The sequence below is a fragment of the Oncorhynchus keta genome, chromosome 19 (genome assembly GCF_023373465.1).
Source record: "Oncorhynchus keta strain PuntledgeMale-10-30-2019 chromosome 19, Oket_V2, whole genome shotgun sequence".
Lineage (NCBI taxonomy): Eukaryota > Metazoa > Chordata > Actinopteri > Salmoniformes > Salmonidae > Oncorhynchus > Oncorhynchus keta.
Genome location: NC_068439.1, coordinates 34013068 through 34034029, shown reverse-complemented (window position 1 = coordinate 34034029; position 20962 = coordinate 34013068). Strand labels below are relative to the sequence as shown.

At 46.0% G+C, this 20962-nt stretch overlaps 1 protein-coding gene and 1 long non-coding RNA gene across 4 annotated transcripts in view; one reads left to right on the top strand and one right to left on the bottom strand.

Annotated features, from left to right (window-relative positions):
• Positions 1-1187: 1187 nt before the first annotated feature.
• The window catches only part of LOC118370573 (teashirt homolog 1-like), a 36163-nt gene continuing 16388 nt past the window's right edge, over positions 1188-20962 (bottom strand). The window contains exon 2 of the mRNA XM_035755622.2: positions 1188-5707. Coding sequence (XP_035611515.1) covers positions 2325-5707 — 3383 coding nt within the window. The 3' untranslated portion in view covers positions 1188-2324. The remainder of the gene's footprint in view (positions 5708-20962) is intronic.
• Positions 8643-9212, top strand: LOC127909362 (uncharacterized). 3 transcript variants are annotated; one of them, XR_008070904.1, is made up of 3 exons: positions 8643-8724; positions 8778-8973; positions 9099-9212. It is a non-coding gene; the product is annotated as an uncharacterized LOC127909362 (long non-coding RNA). The 3 variants fall into 3 exon arrangements; XR_008070902.1 differs by having other exon boundaries at positions 9071-9206; XR_008070903.1 differs by having other exon boundaries at positions 8778-9001; positions 9071-9206.

The following is a 20962-nucleotide window of genomic DNA, read 5'->3' as shown; positions in this document are numbered from 1 at the left end:
ACTGTATATACCCATGTCCTATGGTAACTTAAATTTGAAGCTATTCCTACTGGGATTAAATGCGCTGAGCGTCAATTCTCTGAGTTCTGTTTTTTTTCAAATAGTCAGATGCCATTGACTACTGATCTCTGAACTTGTGGAGGACAATTGCTCTGGCCTATCTGTGATGGCATAGAAACTCACTGTAATATACAATGTGTATGTTACATTATCTAATGAAATCATTGGATTGGGCAGAGGATATTAGATTTTGCTATCATCAAAACAATACATTTAGTTCTCTACCGGTCACACTGGTGTACCTATGATACTATTTAACCAATGATTTATGGCACATGACATACGCAACACTTATGACTATACTATGACACCTGTCATTACCAATCCATGACATTCAAGAGATTCATAATAGTATTTGATTGACTGATGTGTACGGTTTTGGGAAACTATTTGTCTGTTCAAGTAAAAGAGTTTGAGATGATATATTCTCTCTCATACCCCGTATTGATTTTTTCTCTCTGTGGCCCCCTGTGTCCACAACACATAACCGTCCCTTAATTGAGTTGAAAGGAGTAAACGTTTGATTCCTGAGGTCCACGAATCCCCCTGGAATCCAGTGTGTTGTGTTCGAGGCAAAGCTATGCAAATCTGCTTAACTGTGCCTCCCGATGTTGTCGTCTGCTCTGCAGGTAGCTGCATTGTGGCCTTACTTATGATTACAGCGATTGACATAGTCTAAGCGCTAGGACCGCTCTAAGATCATTAACAGAAGGGGAAGGCCGTCACCAGAAACAAACTGCTATGAGAAGACAGAGTAGCTTAACAGGCGCTGTTGTGCCAAACCCACAAGTTTCTCCACTCCGTTGTCACGTGAATCTCTTCAAAGTGCAGCTTGTTGTTTGTGGGTCCCTGTAACACATTACCTCGTTTCTGTGACTTCATTAATGCTCATTGGTGTGTGTCATCAAGAGGCTGACAGACAAAACACACAATTTGACAGTCAATAGGAGTGTCTCTAAATCAGTGATAGACAAACTACATATGAAAGGTCATGTCTTGACCACTTAAAACACAAACATTTTTCTGAGGGTCAGGTTATATATCCACTACGAATAAATAAAAGGTATGTTTTCCTCCATGATGCTATATTGCCTTATTGAGAAAAAAAAACTCAAATTTAAACAAAGCAGAATCCAGGTTTAGAGTTTATTTTACAATTGCAGAAAAAAACAATACTTTCATGATTTAGGGGATAGAATTCTCAACAGTATTAATGATAAAACATTGAAATGTATAATTTATTGTGCATTGCATGTTTATTTTAACACACAGTACCATGCATCAGAAGAGATGGCCCGTGTAGTTATATTTAAATCATGTAAACCACAACGAAGGACTTACTTTTCATTGAAAAAGGACATGTTCTGGCTCTACAGTATATATATATATACTGTATATATTTATACCTATATACAGTACATAGTTATTTATTTTTTCCATATTTTCTATAAAGTGACAATAGAAAAATGCACACAGTACAAAGAATGTTGAGCGTCTGCAAATAGCAAGATGTGATTACATACATTTACACATACTTGCTGATCATTTATATATTTATCAGTTTTAAAACCATCATTTACAAGTTGAAACTGAAGCGGCACACAATAATAAAACTACAACGGGCATCAAAGCAAATATGGCCATTAAATCATACTTGATTAGTGAAACAAATATGCAGAGAAAAGCTGAACATAGTCATGAGTATTCTGTTATTTCTGCAGTTTGTCATTAGGCCTTACATATCATCCTTTTAACATGTTCTACCCCATATGCAATTTGGAGGTGATCAGGAGAAGTGAGAATCTAAACGTTGAAATATCAGTGCCATTTTTGAGTTTATTTTAACAATCCTAATGTCTACCTCTTCATAGTAGCCCAAGTGCAGAAATCCGTCTTACTTTTTCACTTAAAATGTATTTCCAATATGATTAGTTGAAAACAACAAAAAACCTTCATATCAAATCATATATTTTCAGAATTTGTGTGTTTGCGTCAATTTTTTGTTTTGTTTAAACGTTGGTTTAATCTTAATTCACTGAAAAACATGCACAGACAAAAGATCCTAAAGATCATAGAAACGATCCGCTAAATGTGTGTTGAAAAATAAAAAGACAACTGAAATCCAAAAACAGAACATGGCCCAGTTCTATGACAGCACTTACTTCGGACTGATTCCACAAAGTCTCAGTTGAGATGCAGTGCAGTATTGAGATATAGTGCAACGGTTCAGTAATCAGTCATGCCATCAGCTTCGTCCACCTCATCTAGGCTTTATCAAACTTTTCTAGTTCAGTGACAAAGACGAGGTGGTCCTCTGGCGACTTGCCGTGTGTTTTGCTAAGGTGAAGCTTGACCGCGTGCTTGCTGACAAAGGTCCGATTGCAAAGCGTGCACTGAAATACAGAGCCCGAGTCTTCCTCGGTAAGTCCCAGGGAACTGAAAGTCTTCTCTGTTATCATTCTGGTAACTGCCTGCTGCTCCCTAATGTGATCTATTGAAAGCTTGGAGAGGTCCTTCATGCTAAAGCCTAAGTGGGACTCCAAATGATTTATGTAAGAGGAAGGAGTCCTAAACTGAGAGGCACAGTCACTGCACAGAAACAGGGGCTGGCCCGAGTCAATGTTCTTCAGGAATTTTGTCCCGCCTGTCCGCCTCAGCTGGTACTTGACGTTGGCCAGCCAATGGGAGATAGTGGTCAAGGAGAGACCGGTGAACTTGCAGATGTGGACCCGCTCCTGGGGGCCTAGGTCAGTCATGACGAACTTGCCGTCAGACGTCTCCCGGAGACAGGAGGTAAACTGGGCCTGAAGGATGAGGAGGTGCTGAGGATTCCAGTTGGACTGCCGGCCTTTCCTTTTCTGGACTGCAGAGAGCTCCTCCAAGCCATCCTCGAAGGCGCTGTTGTCCGCATCCGATTTCTCTGAGATGGAGGACGGAGTGGAGGATTTGGGCGTCAGACGACCAGTCAGGTTCTTGACCATGTCGGAGATGTCCATCAAAGCATTTTGGGACGACAGAGATTCTGACAAGCTTGAGAGGATGGGTCTGTTGCTGTTATTGGTATTACAGTTGGGAGTGCTGTTTAGTGTAGTGAAGGTGCTGTTCGCAGTTAGTCCATTAGTAACTTTGGATTTCGTCAAGTCCATGGGCTGGTCATTGTTGTCATAGAATGGATTGATTGATTGAAACGGTTTGACCTGAGTGGAGATGTTCATGGGCTTCTCCACCATGTTGTTACTGATCTTGTACAGCTTCGACAGAGGGTCTAGATAGGGGGTGGCCGTCTTTGAGGCCTTTCCCAAGTGATTGTTCATGATGGACTGCAACGCACTGAGGGGGTTGACAAAAGGCTGCTCCGGTGAGTGATCAGTGATGATTCCCAAGCTGTTACAGCTGTTTCCAACTGCTGTTTTTGGCACATCTGTTCCGTTCTTCGTTGACAAATCTGCTTTGTTGTCTTTTGCCTCTCCCTCTCTGCTTCTAGGCTCACTCTGATCCTCTACAGCAATGTGTTTCACTGGCTTGTTGAGGCTATCCACCTTGGGTGAGCCCCTCCTCTCCTTGGACAGTGGAGAGGGTGACTTGGCAGATCTCGCTTTGAATTTATTTTCAGAAGTCTTTTCCTCCTTCTCCTTCTTCACAGTGACCTTCCCTGTGACTTTTTCCACCAGCTCTTCCATGGCCAACACATTGTTCTTGTGGCTTGGAGGTGGGGAAGGGCTGCTCGGAGAGTGGATCAGATTGCTGGAGTCAGAGGACATCATCTTCAAGCTGCTAGTGCTGAACAAGGGTTGAACCACCTGGACACTCTGCATGGAGGACTTCAGAGACCCATGGAGCTGGTAGGCAGCGTGGATGCTAGGGTAGCCAGCACCACCCCAAGTGGGCGTGCCAGTCTGGGCCTTGCTGATTGCACTTGACACAGTGAACTCTAAGGACTTCAGGATATCCAGACCTCCTTTGGGAGTCTCCTCCAGGTCTTCCTCTGTGAGATACTTGTAATGTCCAGCCTTGCCAGGTTTCTCACATTTCTCAGGCGGATCCTCTTTCTCCTCTTTGATCTTCTTCTCTGGTTCAATCATCTCCATGTTCTCCTCATGCTCCTCCCTTTTCTCTTCAGTGGAGGAGGAGTGCAAGGGAGGAGAATCAGGCTGTGACTTCACATTGGACACCGGGAGTCGTGTAGAGGTCGGAGGGAGAGGAATGGACTGTATATTTTCCTCAACCACGGGGTCAAACACCAACTGCTTCCCCTTTTTGGACGCCGAGTTGGTCACTTTCAGAAAGTGTCCTGTGACCATCATGTGGGCTGTCAGTTGTTGCAGGGTGTCGTGGGAACTCCCGCACTCCATGCATTTGAGGATCTGGGCCTTACGCGCCTCAAACTGCCAGGTGTAACTGGCGCCATTTTGGTAGCCGTAGCGGTTATTTGCTGTGACATAGGGGTTAACCACTTTCTGGTCTTTTGAGGTCTCTCCCAGGTGTACACCAGGTGTGTTGTGTACAGACTCTGGTGAGCATGGGGACATCAAGTCCTGAAATGCTCTTTTTCTGGTAGGGGGCACCAGCTTTGAGACGAGGGCTGACATGGGTTCTTTTAGAGGCACTTTCTGGTAGTGTTTTGTTTTGATCATGTGGACGCTCAGGTCCTGCAGCGATTCAAAGGAGTGTCCGCAGTACATGCACTTGAGCACCTTTTGAGCGTCCTCCTTGCCTTCCATCTCCATGAGGGAGCGCTTACGGGGCTTGGACCACCTCTTTCCCCGCTCCTCCTCCTTGTCCTTGTTGTCATCACGGTAGTGGCCCGACTCACTCATGTGCACCGTGAGCCCCACCAGTGTGTCATAGGCTCCGCTGCAATCCTTGCATCGGAACTTGCTGGCACCGGTGAACACCGGGCCGTAGAGCTTGTTGTTCTGCCGGTACAGCTGCACAGTGCTGAAGAGGCTTGGCTCGGGGAGGAGATTGTAGGGTGTATGCTGAAGAGTTTTGGCCAAAGCAGCTTGGTGCCAGTCGTAGGCCACTCCACCAGTGCTGCCAGTGTTGGTAGTATTAGCGGTGCTTGTAGCGCTAGTGTTACTGGTAGTGTTGGCAGGGGCAGAGGTGCCACTGCTGCTGTTGGTGTGGTTATTATTGTTCACAAGGCTGTTAGCATGACTGTTAAGGATAACGTTGCTCCCCTTGTGGCTGCTTCCATTGCTGTTGCTGATCACACTGCTGACCTTGTTGCTGTTACTTCTCAGCATGTCCATGGTGATGCTGGACCAAGAGGCTTCAGAGATCAGGTTAGCATAGACGGCTTTCATCTGAGCCAGGCTGTCCTGCAGAGACAGGCCGTTGGGGACCTTCAGGTGTTCTACTTCTCCTCTGACCGCCTCCTCCTCCTCCTTATCAAGTCCGTCCTTGGAGGGAGTACTCTGGAAGTCAATAAGCTGGTCGCTGGTATCACTGAGCGGAGAGGCATAGCCGGCGTCCGGGTTGGTCCCATTGCTGTGCGGGGAGTTCTGGAAGCTGAATCGCTCCCCGGCGTCGTCATCCTCAGTGCAGAGGTACTCGCCGTCATGGCCGTCTAAGGAGAGGCCGTCGTCCTGCAGGTGCTCCTCGTCGATCTTGTCATCGGCCTTAAATTCTTCCTCGTCCCCGTAAGCTGAAAAACACAAGATGAGAGGAAAAAGGGACATCAGCCAACTCATCGGGGCAGAACATCTCATCAGATGTGTATAGAGATTCTTGATGTGTTTACCCCGTAATGGGTGTCTGTGTTTGACGTGTGTATACCCTGCATGTCTGTGTCTCGGAGTGTGTAAGAGTGGGTGGGTGCAATGATTCTTAAGATATCTGAGTCAATAGTCCTGGAGGAGGATGCTGCTTTGCAATTATAAAAGTGGCAAACGTCCATATCTTGACGATGATAGATAGTCCCCTACACTGTGCAGCCTAACGAAGGCATCAAACAGTATGGCTCAGCAAGGGTAAAGGAGAACAAAGATGAGCAAGAGGAATATTTCCCCTTGAGTTCAAAAACTAGGGACACAAGCACAATTCTACATGATGGAAAACCGGTTCCCCAAAGCAGCAGATGCATATTAATCAACAGCGAGAGTCCACTGCGTTTGACAAAAAAGGTCAGTAGCCCACATTCAGTATGTTAGAACTCTCGTGTTTGTTGCTTTGTCGTGCTTTGACGTTTCAACTGCACGCTGTCATACACTCTATATGGATGTATACTGTTGAATGCAAAAAAGATACAAAAGGAAGGTTGACCGTCTTAAATCCTATCCGTTTCAAATATCCAAATGATTAGACTGCCCAGGAAAAAAAAGGTGACCCCCCACAGTCACAAGCCAGTTCATGTACTAAAATGGCTCCCTCTCTTCTAGATGGAGGGCACGGACTCTCTCCGACTTTGAACCAGCCACTGTGCCACTCACACCCTGCCTGTGATGTGTGACATAGCGATAGCGGGTGAGCGTGCCAGGCCCTCGGCTGGGATGGCACAGAGTTGGCATTGGCAGTGGAAGTCCTCACAGTATGACGCGTGGAAATTGCCGGTGGACATGACATGCCATGTTGTCACCGTCCACGTTGTACTAGTTCTCAGGGAGTCAAGTGTGCCGGCTGGCGGGGAGAAGGGAAACAGTGTTACCCACAGAGGATGGGGGGGGCGTGAGTTTGTGAGTATACTTTCTCCACACAGAATGACTGTCAAGGTTATATCAAGGTTTCTCTACATTTAATCATAGTACTTTTTACTATTTAAAAAAAAAAAACAGAATCGAGGAGAAACTACACATTTGACCTACATGTTTATAAAAAGACATGTTTTCTTCAATACCAAAAAGGTGATGTAGTCCTTATGTGGCCAATTTGTAAGTCGCTCTGGATAAGAGCGTCTGCTAAATGACTTAAATGTAAATGTAAATGTGGTAGTTCATCAGATAAAGGAGGATTAAATGTTTAATGAGTAACAACAGCATGGCATGTGGCTAATGAAATAACATATTCCTCTGGGTTTGACACTTTTTAAGTGTTGCCAGCCTCGGAAAGAGAATAATGGAACTCTTTGTCGGGGCACAAGATGAGAGAAAAATACTCCATCCATACCATTTACTTAATGACCATTACGGAAGAGGACCGAGCACTTGACAAGGCACTGCCTGTGTTGATCAGCTGCCTGAGTGGTTATCTTTAATGGCAGACAAACGACATGGGATTCCAACCCCTGTAGCCATGCAGGAATTATGGCAGAAATGTTACTTTGAGAATAAGTCTATAAACACAGTGTCAACCGTCTCTCAAGTATAATTCCAGGCCCTCTGGACTCCGAGACAATGTCAGACATGAACTTTCTCTAAACTGCACTAAGTAGCAAATTAAAGAGTTGTAGAGGAACGTATTTCCAACTGTCAAACCTGTTAGAACTTTGCAATATTACGTAATGTTTCATTCGATATGACAATGTGCTGCATGGTAATCGTGAAGGAGAAATACATCGAGAAAAGGACAGAGAGAGGGAGCGAGAGAGTGAAAGAGAGACAGAGACAGACAGATGGAGACAGAGCTCGGGCAGTTCACCTTATCCTCTCCCATAAGATGCTTGTCCAAGGTGCCAGTATCAGTCTCTAGCGAGGAGGCAGATGTGCTGTCAGCCCCAGAACAGCGTGTTGCCGCTCAGGCCCATAATCAGAGAAGACATAATACCTGATGTTTGTGAGCTGCCATTTACTGCTGCCTGGGAAAAGCTGGAGGGCCATAAGCAACTGTGACTACGGTGTGTGTGTGTGTGTGTGTGTGTGTGTCTCAGTCTCTCTGTGTCTGCGTGCGTGTGCTGGTATAAATGTGTATGAACATCCATCGCTGTGCTAGCGTGTACTGAATATGTGGACACACAAAAGATAATACTACACTATTGCTCACATAATACCTGCAATCTATCTGTCCAATATTACAACTATGCCTACCCCAGAGCCCGACATTACACCCTTTCAAAAAGAATCAAATTCAAGCCAATGTCAAAAGAATATAAAAATCAACAGTCGGTGCATTGTCGAGAGCATTCCCTATTTCATTTCATTAGAGCGTTTGGTTGAGTACCTCAAAGCACTGAAAACTCCCCCATCACGCTTACTCTCTCGCCGTCTCTAAATAGCTCATCACACTAAAGAAGGCACACCACCCCCAAAAAATTGCCGTCTCCACTATAGTTACCCGTAGCTCTTAATGAGTGGAACGGGTAAAGAGAGACAGCCTCGACTGAAAAGACAGACAGGACAACCTGACATCTCTGAAAAATAAAGTCAGTCTTTTCCTGCACTGTCTTTTCCCAGACCCCCCCCGACACACACACTTCCCCCGACGTCCCCAGTCTGCTGCCTCCACCTCGACAGCCATCAAATCAAATCAAATCGGTTTTGTCACATGAGCCGAATACCGCGAAACGCTTACTGGCGAGCCCTTAACCAACGGCGCAGTTCAAGTGTCACATCGTGTATCGGTGTCAGGTGTTCGGGTCAGGGTGGTGGGTGTCAGGTGTTCGGGGTGGTGGGTGTCAGGTGTTTGGGTCAGGTGTTCGGGTCACAGGTGTTCGGGTCAGGGTGGTGGGTGTCAGGTGTTCGGGTCAGGGTGGTGGGTGTCAGGTGTTCGGGTCAGGGTGGTGGGTGTCAGGTGTTCGGGTCAGGGTCAGGGTGGTGGGTGTCAGGTGTTCGGGTCAGTGTCAGGTGTTCGGGTCAGGGTGGTGGGTGTCAGGTGTTCGGGTCAGGGTGGTGGGTGTCAGGTGTTCGGGTCAGGGTGGTGGGTGTCAGGTGTTCGGGTCAGGGTGGTGGGTGTCAGGTGTTCGGGTCAGGGTGGTGGGTGTCAGGTGTTCGGGTCAGGGTGGTGGGTGTCAGGTGTTCGGGTCAGGGTGGTGGGTGTCAGGTGTTCGGGTCAGGGTGGTGGGTGTCAAGTGTCTCAGGGTGGTGGGTGTCAGGTTTCGGGTCAGGGTCAGGTGTTCGGGTCAAATGGTGGGTGTCAGGTGTTCGGGTCAGGGTGGTGGGTGTCAGGTGTTCGGGTCAGGGTGGTGGGTGTCAGGTGTTCGGGTCAGGGTGGTGGGTGTCAAGTGTCCACAAAACGAGCCTTTCTTTCTAAAGCGAAAGAAGAAAAAACAACAACATAGACGTCAGACATTTTTTCTTCTTCTCTCCCTCCTTTTCTTTTTGCATCTGCGGGGAGAAAGAAAAAGAGCTCCTGGTGCCACCGGCGGCTAATAAGGCAATCAGAGATGGGGAGATGCTGACACTACTCGTTGAGCCGCCCGCTTTCAAGCCTCACTCAGAACAATGGAGAGAGGGGCGAGGGAGGGGGAGGATTAAAAATGGGGCAGGGAAGGAAGGGGGATGCTGTTGTGGTTGTCAGTCCAAAAAATATATAGAGAAAATAAAAAACAAGCCCACTTTGTGCTGTCATGGAGAATGGAAGAGGAAAAGGTTTGTAACAACAACAAAAAAAAGAGTGAAAAAAAGGTGCATTTAGGAAGTTAGCTGACAGAGGTGTGAGCAGGAGAGTTGGTCTGTCTATGGGTGGGTCTGAAATGGTAGTATGTGAAATTGACTGTAACCTGAGGCAGCAAGACACAAAGTAGAAGGTGTGCATTTGTATGTGTGTTTGTGTCAGTGAGGGTTAGTTTGTAAGCATTTATTCCTATCTATCCACCTGGTGTGCTAGGGAGATATTCTGTGTGCATCTATCCATCAGGTGTGTCCCTGTGTGTGTGTGTGTGTGTGTGTGTGTGTGTGTCTCACTACATTCATGTGTTTCTTGTATCTGACAACCCATGTGTGTGTTTGTCACTTAAGTGTTTGTGTCAGTGTCAATGACATGTGTGTGTGTGTGTTAGTATGTGTGTGTCAGTGTGTGTGTGTGTCAAACACAGAGGGGACGTGTGACGGCTGTGGAAAGAAGAGGGAGAGCAGGCCATCTGCGTCCAGAGACGAGCCTGTCACTTTGGCCCGGGCTTCCTCCAGACAGGTGACACCTCGGCAGGACACTACCGGGCCTTTGCTGTCACTCACACACACACACACACACACACACACACACACACACACACACACACACACACACACACACACACACACACACACACACACACACACACACACACACACACACACACACACACCACCCCTAAGTGTATAGTACATAGATAAAAACAGACGAACATTCTCACAGTCACTCACATGGAAACATGTACAAGCCTTCTCTATGCCAAAGCTCCAATCTGCAATACCATACTACATTAATCGGAAAAAAATTGTCATCCGTTATAGCTAAGAATGAAAATAACCTTTGTACTCTCACAGTACTGTTTCTGCATTGTGTCTATGGCACAGAGTTTGTGATACTATGCACAATGAATTCCCAACTAGCTGTGCTTTCTCTCACACGCACTACTGCGTTGACATTCTCAAAAATGACATCGGAACAACTTGAGAATCAACTGCTTCAAAACAAAATTAGGTGGAAATGAACTTTTGCTTTCCGAGAGAACCGGCAGTTTCTCTCTCCATATAATGTTATATTAGAACATCTGAAAAATGGAGTCATTTCACATACTGTATAGTTCTCCTTGCTCGTTTCTCTTGTGCAAATCTGCTACTTAAACCCATAATGCTATCTGTCATGGGACGCTGAGGCTACACCATTTGGCTGGTGTCAAACTTAACCAAAGCCTTCGGGAGAGAAACAACGTGAGACAGGGAGCGAGTGCAGTTGAGCGAGAAGCAGCACCGCCGAATTGCAACTCACACACATGCCACACACACACACACACACACACACACACACACACACACACACACACACACACACACCCCTCTCAACTCTCCTTATTTATTTACTCTGTCTCTGAGAAGAGGACCAATCCCGGCAGTCATTTGTGGTGCTAATGTCCAATTCCGCCTGCTCTCACTCCTCTGATTTAGCCTGTGTCGGGCTCTCTGCTATTCCAGACGGGCAACCGAGTCGCCGTTTAGACGCCCTTCAAAATGGGGGCTGAAACGCTGAGAGTCGTATTCCTTTCTCCCCGCTTCGCTTTGTCACCAGCCCCTCCGCTGTGATGGCTTTGGACAGGCCTGATCAGTGTGTGTCATTTGACCTGCATGGTGTGTGTGTGTGTGTGTGTGAGGGAGAGGGGGACAGTGGGACAGGCTGTAAATAAAATGACATTATTATTTCCTCTGTCCTATCATGTAGAAAAGCCAATTATGGTAATGCAGAGCATGTCAGGGAGAATACAGAACAATCTCATTCTCCCTCTTCTCTTTCGTCGTCTTCTTCTCTGGGACAGCCACTGCTGCACATGCCGGGGTGGTGTGATCCTGTCTGTTCCAAGCGCTAGTGGGCCCGATGCTAAAGCAAACTGGCGTTTAGGCCTAGTGCCTACGTTCCCTAAGACTGAGGAAAAACAGACCTTTTCATTTACGTCTGTGTGTAAAAGGGTCGACAGCGTAGGCTTCATTTCGAGATGATTCTCAGTTCTCTTTGTAAAAATAAAAATAAAACCCACAGGGCATCCTATTTGTTGGGCATTTTATTTACTGTAATGGTGAGGACATCTTTGTTTTGTTCTTCACTCTCTCATGACTGATGATGGTATACAATCTCCTTTAAGAAATAATGAAGGTATTATTCAGCAAGCAAAGTTTGAATGCTATTTCGGGTGTCCAAACCAATTTGCCCAGGCACAACCTACAGCAGGGAAGAGCAATCCCAGTAACCGTCCCTGCAAGAGGCCTTTTGCTAGGCCGTCATTGTAAATAAGAATTTGTTCTTAAACTGACTTGCCTAGTTAAATAAAGGTTAAACAAATAAATTATATTTTTCCACCATACCATCCTTGCTTAGAGAGTTACCCTAAGCAGGGGTGGGGGCTTTGGAGTTCTGAGGCTTGTTTTACACAGACTCCACCCACCTCTCTCCAGTATAACGCCCCCTCCCACCTCTAGAAGGTGACATTGATTTGTGTTGCCGTGGATTCTGTGGAGTGGTTGCTATAAATTAATATATGCTTTTCCCTCAACTTCCCCTTAGAAAAGTCTGTTCACAGTTCCACACCCCCCCAATCCCCGCCGCCCATGTGGAATAATTACCCATATGGCACAATACCTGCGGGGCCTCCAATAGCTGGTGTACTGTTCCAGCAGGACGTGCAAATTCATCTACTCGGCTTTCCAAATCTTCATGAGGTGGAGGACAACAATGTTTGCTACGCAACTGAGTGCCCGCGTTCACTTTTGACAAGACGTGAAATGTCGGATAAAGATAATAAAGATATACATTAAAGAAACAAAAGTTGTATTAAGATCATTTGATATGATACACCTTTTATCAAAGGTATAATATATTTGTGCCTTCTCATCCACCTTTCGAACAGGCCCCCATTCACATCGACGCGGCTGTAGTGGAGCGGGTCGAGAGTTTCAAGTTCCTTGGTGTCCACATCACCAACAAACTAGCATGGTCCAAACACACCAAGACAGGTCGTGAAGAGGGCACGACAACACCTTTTCCTCCCCAGGACACTGAAAAGATTTGGCATGGATCCCCAGATCCTCAAAACGTTCTAAGGTGGCACCGCAGAGAACATCCTAACCCGAGCAGTATGGCAACTGCATCCGACCGTAAGGCGCTACAGAGGGTAGTGCAAACAGCCCAGTGCATCACTGAGGCCAAGCTTCCTGCCATCCAGGACTTATATACTGTCTGTGTCAGAGGAAGGCCCAATTGTCAGACTCCAGTCACCCAAGTCATAGACTGTTCTCTCTGCTATCGCATGGCAAGCTGTACCGGAGCACCAAGTCTAGGACCAAAAGGCTCCTTAAAAGCTTCTACCCCCCAAGTGATAAGACTGCTGAACAATTAATTCAATGGCCAGCGGACATTGACCCCCCCTTTGATTTTACAGTGCTGCTACTTGCTGTTTATTATCTATGCATAGTCACTTTACAAATGACCATGACTAACCTGTACCCCCCGCGCATTGACTTGGTATCGTTACCCCCTGTATATAGCCTTGCTATTGTTATTTTATTGTGTTACTTTTTATAAAAAATGTACTCTAGTTTATGGAGTCAATAATTTCTTAACTCTATTTCTTGAACTGCATTGTGGGTTAAGGGTGTGTAAGTAAGCATTTCACGGTAAGGTCTACTACACCTGTTGTATTCGGCGCAATTCACACACACACACACACACACACACACACACACACACACACAATGTAATGTCCACCCTTATGCAAAGCGTGGCCTACTTCGTCGTAGGTCTTTTGTTTAAACCCTAAGGTTGTGCAGCACAATTTCCCTGTCATCTGCGAGTACATTAACTCGCTGGCCACAGCCAAATTATGGTAATGGCCTGCTAAAATGGGTCATATACTGTAGACCGTGCATTTTACATTAGCTTCAAACAATAGGGTAAGGGGAGGGGAGGTGACAGGACTATTGGGTTGTTGAGGGGGGAGTTCTATCATCTCTGACCACTGTGACATCCCCATCCAGAAGAGGGAGATAAGTCCGACATGAAGACATTACTAACGGTTTACTCAATGCATGTTTTCCACCACACATTCTTAGTCATGGGAAAAGTTACCAACCGTGACCAGCCGTTTCATAATTTATTATTATTTAGTCAAATAAATAACACATTTTAGGGGGTAGATCAGCTTTAATATTGTAGCTTCTAACAATGCAATTGTCTCCATCACTCCAATCCAATCACCCAAAATATATATGCACATACATACAGTACCAGTCAAAAGTTTGGACACATCTACACATTCAAGGGTTTTTCTTTATTTGTACCATTTTCTACATTGTAGAATAATAGTGAAGTCATAAAAACTATGAAATAACACATGGAATAATGTAAATCAAATCCAATTTTATTTGTCACATACACATGGTTAGCAGATGTTAATGCGAGTGTAGCGAAATGCTTGTGCTTCTAGTTCCGACAATGCAGTAATAACCAACAAGTAATCTAACTAACAATTCCAAAACTACTGTCTTATACACAGTGTAAGGGGATAAAGAATATGTACATAAGGATATATGAATGAGTGATGGTACAGGGCAGCATACAGTAGATGGTATCGAGTACAGTATATACATATGAGATGAGTATGTAGACAATGTAAACAAAGTGGCATAGTTAAAGTGGCTAGTGATACATGTATTACATAAGGATGCAGTCGATGATATAGAGTACAGTATATACGTATGCATATGAGATGAATAATGTAGGGTAAGTAACATTATATAAGGTAGCATTGTTTAAAGTGGCTAGTGATATATTTACATCATTTCCCATCAATTCTCATTATTAAAGTGGCTGGAGTTGGGTCAGTATCAATGTCAGTGTGTTGGCAGCAGCCACTCAATGTTAGTGGTGGCTGTTTAACAGTCTGATGGCCTTGGGATAGAAGCTGTTTTTCAGTCTCTCGGTCCCAGCTTTGATGCACCTGTACTGACCTCGCCTTCTGGATGATAGCGGGGTGAACAGGCAGTGGCTCGGGTGGTTGATGTCCTTGATGATCTTTATGGCCTTCCTGTAACATCGGGTGGTGTAGGTGTCCTGGAGGGCAGGTAGTTTGCCCCCGGTGATGCGTTGTGCAGACCTCACTACCCTCTGGAGAGCCTTACGGTTGAGGGCGGAGCAGTTGCCGTACCAGGCGGTGATACAGCCCGCCAGGATGCTCTCGATTGTGCCAAAAAAGTGTTAAACAAATCACTCTGCGGTCCAACTCATACCAAACCACTTCAATTGGGTTGAGGTCAGGTGATTGAGGAGGCCAGGTCATTTGATGCAGCATCACTCTCCTTTTTGATCAAATAGCCTTTATAGGAGGTGTGTTTTGGGTCATTGTCCTGTTGAAAAACTAATAATAGTCCCACTAAGCACAAAGCAGATGGGATGGCATATCGATGCAGAATGCTGTGGTAGCCATGCTGGTTTAGTGTGACTTGAATTTTAAATAAATCATCGACAGTGTCACTAGCAAAGCACCCCCACAACATCACACCTCCTCCTCCATGCTTCACTGTGGGAACCACACATGCAGAGACCATCTGTTCACCTACTCTGCGTCTCACAAAGACATGCCGGTTGGAACCAAAAATCTCACATTTGGACTCATCAGACCAAAGGACAGATTTCCACCAGTCTAATGTCCATTGGACTTGGTCTTTTACCAAATAGGGCTATCTTCTATATACCACCCATATATTGTCACAACACAACTGATTGGCTCAAACCCATTAAGAAGGAAAGAAATTCCCCAAATTCACTTTTCACAAGGAAATTGTTAATTGATATGCATTCCAGGTGACTACTTCATGAAGCTGGTTGAGAGAATGCCAAGAGTGTGGAAAGCTGTCATCAAGGCAAAGGGTGGCTACTATAGTAGCGCACCTTTAAACTATTATGAACAAGCAGCATGAAACCTTAAAGTTAACTGATTCAGCAACAAACAAAAAAAACAAACAAAAATGTCACCAAAAAACTTCTGGTAATCACTCATTTTAATCCCCTGCTCTTCGCTCCTGCATTGCAGTACATGTCTCTCTCCTTCCCTGTTCTCATTTTCTCCTTTCTCCCCTCCTCTGTTTGTCCATGTTCTCTGGGAGCCATCTTTGAGCAGCCATAGCGACGGGTGCAGTCTATAAATCACCTTTTCCCTCCACTGTCAACTCCAGGCTGCTCAGAGATGAGACAATGGCCATTATATCATAAGCACTGCAGAGCCAATGCCCATCTAGCTGGCTGCTGTTAAAACCTATGCAACTACAAAGTCCCAACGTTGCGCTAATGTTAGCGGAATGTTACTGAACATAATGGACTAGTATAGCCTCTGCCCCCAATATCACTGCTTCTCTGAAATAATCCAACCAAAGAGGTCCTAACGTTTTGCTAATGTTAGTTGAGCGTTAGTGTAGCCTATGACTCCCACCCGGTAAAGGTTTGGGAGAAACTGACAGCAAGGTTTGGCTATTGTAGTTAGTGAAGCCTCTGCTTCGTCTAGTAATTTCTGAAGAGCTACATTTAAAAACCTACGGATTTGGAAAGGTTAACAAAGTCAATATCGGACTGCTTCTAGAGCCACTAGAAGCGCTCAGGTTTCGCTAAGGGTAGGACTCCGCCAAACATGTTCTAGCATAAGCATTTCCTAAGAGCACCTGCAGTGACATCCTTCCCAATTATCTGTGGCATTGGTAGGGCCAAATTGAATCATGTGGGGACATTATTTGTATCACTATCTACCTATTAATTCCACAGGTATTCTTTGACCTCAAGGAATTCCAGGGAGCTTGACGAAATTCAGTCCTTAGTGTTTCTATCCAGCCCTAGTTTTTCTCTGCATGAACTAAACCTAAAAACACATTAAGACAAACTGAAATCCACATGTACAAGAGTTCTCTCTGGGGAAAAAAAGAAAACAAAAATAGGGCCTGTCCCTTTAAATCTCCCCCTGAAGTCACCTGTGTACAGCCCCCTGACAGTGGACCTTCCCTGGCCCAAACAACAGCTGCTCCCATCTCCTAGCAACAACCAGTTGATGGATGACCCCAAAGATGGATAATTACCATAAATCACTCTTTCTGCGTAGGAGAGAAAATGGCGAGGGAGAGAAAACAAAAGGCTCTCTCAGATACACCTTTCCATGAACCCTGTTGCATCAGTCACACTTTGTTTGGTTGAACATTTCCCACGAGGAAGAGAAGTTAGATGGTTACTATCTCCCTGATTGGATAATCACCGGTCGCTGCCCAATCGGCTTGGCCATAACAAAAATGGCAGCAAATCAAAAAAGGGACATTGAAACTTGTGTTGGACAGATCTTTGCGAGTTTCTCGAAAGTCAGAGGCAGCGTTTTTTTTAGGTCCACATCCAGTGAATAGAGGCTGTAAAATGAAACCTGATAAGATGAATCGCGTAACGAAAAACTGCACTAGAGGAGGAGAGACAAAAGAAAACAAAGTGGACTGTGAAGGGAGAAAGGCAGCATGGGGGAGTGAATAGTGGTGAGAATGATGAGAGAGGGAGGGGGGGAGAGAGAGAGGGGGGGGGGGGCAAGGAGAGGCCATGACCTCACCAGTTCTGTCTGGGTCTGGTTGCACAATAACCCATCAATCAACCCTTCCCTGTACCCTCAGCCCTCCCCTATATTCACATGGGCTGTCTGCTTTGTACACCGCTGAGGAACAACATGCACACACACACAGGGCTGAAACTGAAACTGACCCTGTGTCTCTACGGGGAAAAACCCACACAGCCTGTGGATGAGTCAGATCAGAGACAGCAAAGCTGGATGCACAGGCAAACACATGTACACAGGCAAACACATGTACACAGGCAAACACAGTGATTGCCAAATCTCAAGTCACTGATCACATGAGAACATCGTCTTCGTTCCACAAAACAATGCCAACTCCATTCACATAAATGCAAACAACGTGACAGAAAATGTATCTTGTTACAGTATTGCACTGATCTGTGTGGTCAAACAGCCTCATTTATACCTTTTACGTAAAGCGGAACTGGAAAGTTCCTGCAATGAACAAAAAGGGGACAAGAAAGAGTAACAATTCTGTCAGTCCACACTGGAGTGCGCGTGTGTTTATATATGTGTGTGTGCGCACAAAGGAGGTGGGGGGGCGTGAGGCCTTTTCCTGATGGCCGTGACAGTGAACTGACAAAAGAGGGAGGCATAGGGGGAACGAGAGGCCCTGAAGGAGGAGAGACACTAAATCACAAACTGGCCTCTCACAGAAGAAACCACGTCACTGGGGATCAATACCCACATCTCTGATTGTATGTGTGTGTGTGTGTGTGTATGTGTTGTGTGTGCGTGCGCCTGTTCACAGTGGTGTGTGTTGAGATTTCCCAGGGTAGGGACATGACTCTTAGTAAACCATCCATAACAGCTTAGGGGAGAGAGAGAGGGGAGGAGAAAGAGGACAGACAGACGCAGTAAGTGAAGGAATGTGCATGGTGAGAAATGGACAGAGTGACAGAGTGAGAGAGAGAGAGCGAAGAGAGAAGCAGTAAGTGAAGGAGTGAGCATGGTGAGAAATGGACAGAGTGACAGAGTGAGAGAGAGAGAGAGCAAAGAGAGAAGCTGTAAGTGAAGGAGTGAGCATGGTGAGAAATGGACAGAGGACAGAGTGACAGAGTGACAGAGTGACAGAGTGACAGAGTGAGAGAGAGAGAGCAAAGAGAGAAGCAGTAAGTGAAGGAGTGAGCATGGTGAGAAATGGACAGAGTGACAGAGTGAGAGAGAGAGAGCAAAGAGAGAAGCTGTAAGTGAAGGAGTGAGCATGGTGAGAAATGGACAGAGTGACAGAGTGAGAGAGAGCGAAGAGAGAAGCAGTAAGTGAAGGAGTGAGCATGGTGAGAAATGGACAGAGTGACAGAGTGAGAGAGAGAGAGCTGTAAAGAAGAGATGGTGAGAAATGGACTGACAGAGTGAGAGTGAAGTGAAGGAGTGAGCATGGTGAGAAATGGACAGTGACAGAGTGAGAGAGAGCGAAGAAGAAGCTGTAGTGAAGGAGAGCATGGTGAGAAATGAGCGGTGAGAAATGGACGCGAGAGAGAGACAGGAAACCATCGCTCAACACAACATAATATCGTACTGAGGGCAGACTATGGAGTGCTAGAACATTCTAGAAATGGAGACGAAAGAGAAGCTTACCTCCCTGGCAATTAAACTTTTGCACAGTCTCTGAAAGTGCCCTCTAACCAAGGGAATGGTGACTGTTGGGTTGATCTCAGAACAGTCGTGAAGAGAAATGTGTGTGTGTGGAGAACAGTAGTGAGTGATCCCTGTCAGCTTGCATGTGGCAGCCAAAATAAATTAGGCTTATGAAGACAAATGAAAAAGGGGGCCAGGCGAGTGACTTGGTGGGAGAGATGGAGAGTAGGAGAAGGGGGAGGATGGGCGGGGTTAGGGATGGGTACATGTGAGATAGAGAAAAATAGAGAAAGAAGGAGGGATATGTAGAGGACAGAGAGACTATGTGTCTCTCTCTCTCTCTCTCACACTCTCTCTCACACTCTCTCTCACACAGTCTCTCTCTCACACAGTCTCTCTCTCACACAGTCTCTCTCTCACAGTCTCTCTCTCACAGTTTCCCAAGGCCTGGCCCCTCCATGATAAATGACACGTGTCATTGTGTCAGCCCCTGCCACTGGAGCTGAGAGGCCCCTTAGTGATGTATGACCCGGCCAAGCTGGGCTAAAGGAAATCAGGGCCATTTTGGCAGCGAGTACCAAAAGACCACAGCCCTTTATACGAGACCCTGTGTGTGTTCCTTTATATGAGACCCTGTGTGTTCAAACTTTGCAAATAGATATTTGAGAACACACACTATCTGATACACACACCTTGTAGGAAAGTACACCTCTCACAATGAATAGTTCCACTCGTTCCATGAAACCCTATCCAATCTCCCTCTGTCCACCCCAGAGACACTAACTTCATTTAATATACTGAATACCTCCAAATTGGACTGTTCATTTTATATCTCCTCAAGGGGAGTATAAGTACATGTGGGTGTCTACCTGCGTGTTCTCTCTCTCTCTCTCTCTCTCTCTCTCTCTCTCTCTCTCTCTCTCTCTCTCTCTCACTCTCTCTCTCTCTCTCTCTCTCACTCTCTCTCTCTCTCTCTCTCTCTCCACTCTCTCTCTCTCTCTCCTCTCAAACTTTGCAAATCTCTCTCTCTCTCTCTCTCTCTCTCTCTCTCTCTCTCTCTCTTCATTTAATATACTGAATACTCTCTCTCTCTCTCTCTCTCTCTCTCTCTCTCTCTCTCTCTCTCTCTCTCTCTCTCTCTCTCTCTCTCGTGTGTGGTGCAATAGAAGCTGTCAGACATACTAGCAGAGGGAGACAAATCATAGTCATGGTCTTTCCAGCTGTTTCCCAAATGTGGTGTGCAGGGGAGAGTGAAAAGCCTTTACTTTGAGTTTTGTTGCTTGATGCTTCCCAGAGCCAGATAGCTGACAAACCAAGCGGAATGGGACAATGTGGCACCACACACACACACACACCTGGTCCGTCAACACCCTGCGCAAGCTGGAATAGGAACCGAGCTGATGCTAGCATCACACCAATGCATAGTGCACACACAGACACACGCACACAGACATTCAACAGAAGACTGAACAGAAGTACAAAAAACTACAACTGGGACATTCGATAGAATATCTTATTGCGCACAATTGTAAACAGTGAAAAAAGTTCTGTATTCCGTAATACTTCACTGACAGAAGTCTCATCAACCATCCACACCTGCCATTTTCTCAGATGTCTGAAAAATCTAGTTGCCACACAAAACACACACAACAATGCACGGGTGTTGTGGGGACTGCGGTGGTAGTGGGGGTCGTGAACTTTGGATGACCCGATTTGATTGGGCGCTGGGCTGGGCTGAGACTCCGGGGGAAAAGGGAGAGAGAGAGAGAAAAGAGTCATTAAGGAGTGAGTGATGAGTGGCAGGCATGGCTGACCTACTCCAGGCCTTTTCTCTCTCTCACACCCTCCCTCCCTCCCTCCCATTTGCTCTCTCTCCCTCTCTCTCTTACTGCTTCTCTTTCACTCCTCCTCCTCTCTCACTTGCTCCTCTCTCCCTACTTATCAGTTGCTTGCCTTTTTTCCATTCTCTCTATCCTGCTCATGCTCTTTCTCGCTCTCTCCTCTATGGCACTCTCCCACCCAACCTCCCCCTCACTGTTTCTCGCTCTCTCCTCTATGGCACTCTCCCACCCAACCTCCCCCTCACTGTTTCTCGCTCTCTCCTCTATGGCACTCTCCCACCCAACCTCCCCCTCACCGTTTCTCGCTCTCTCCTCTATGGCACTCTCCCACCCA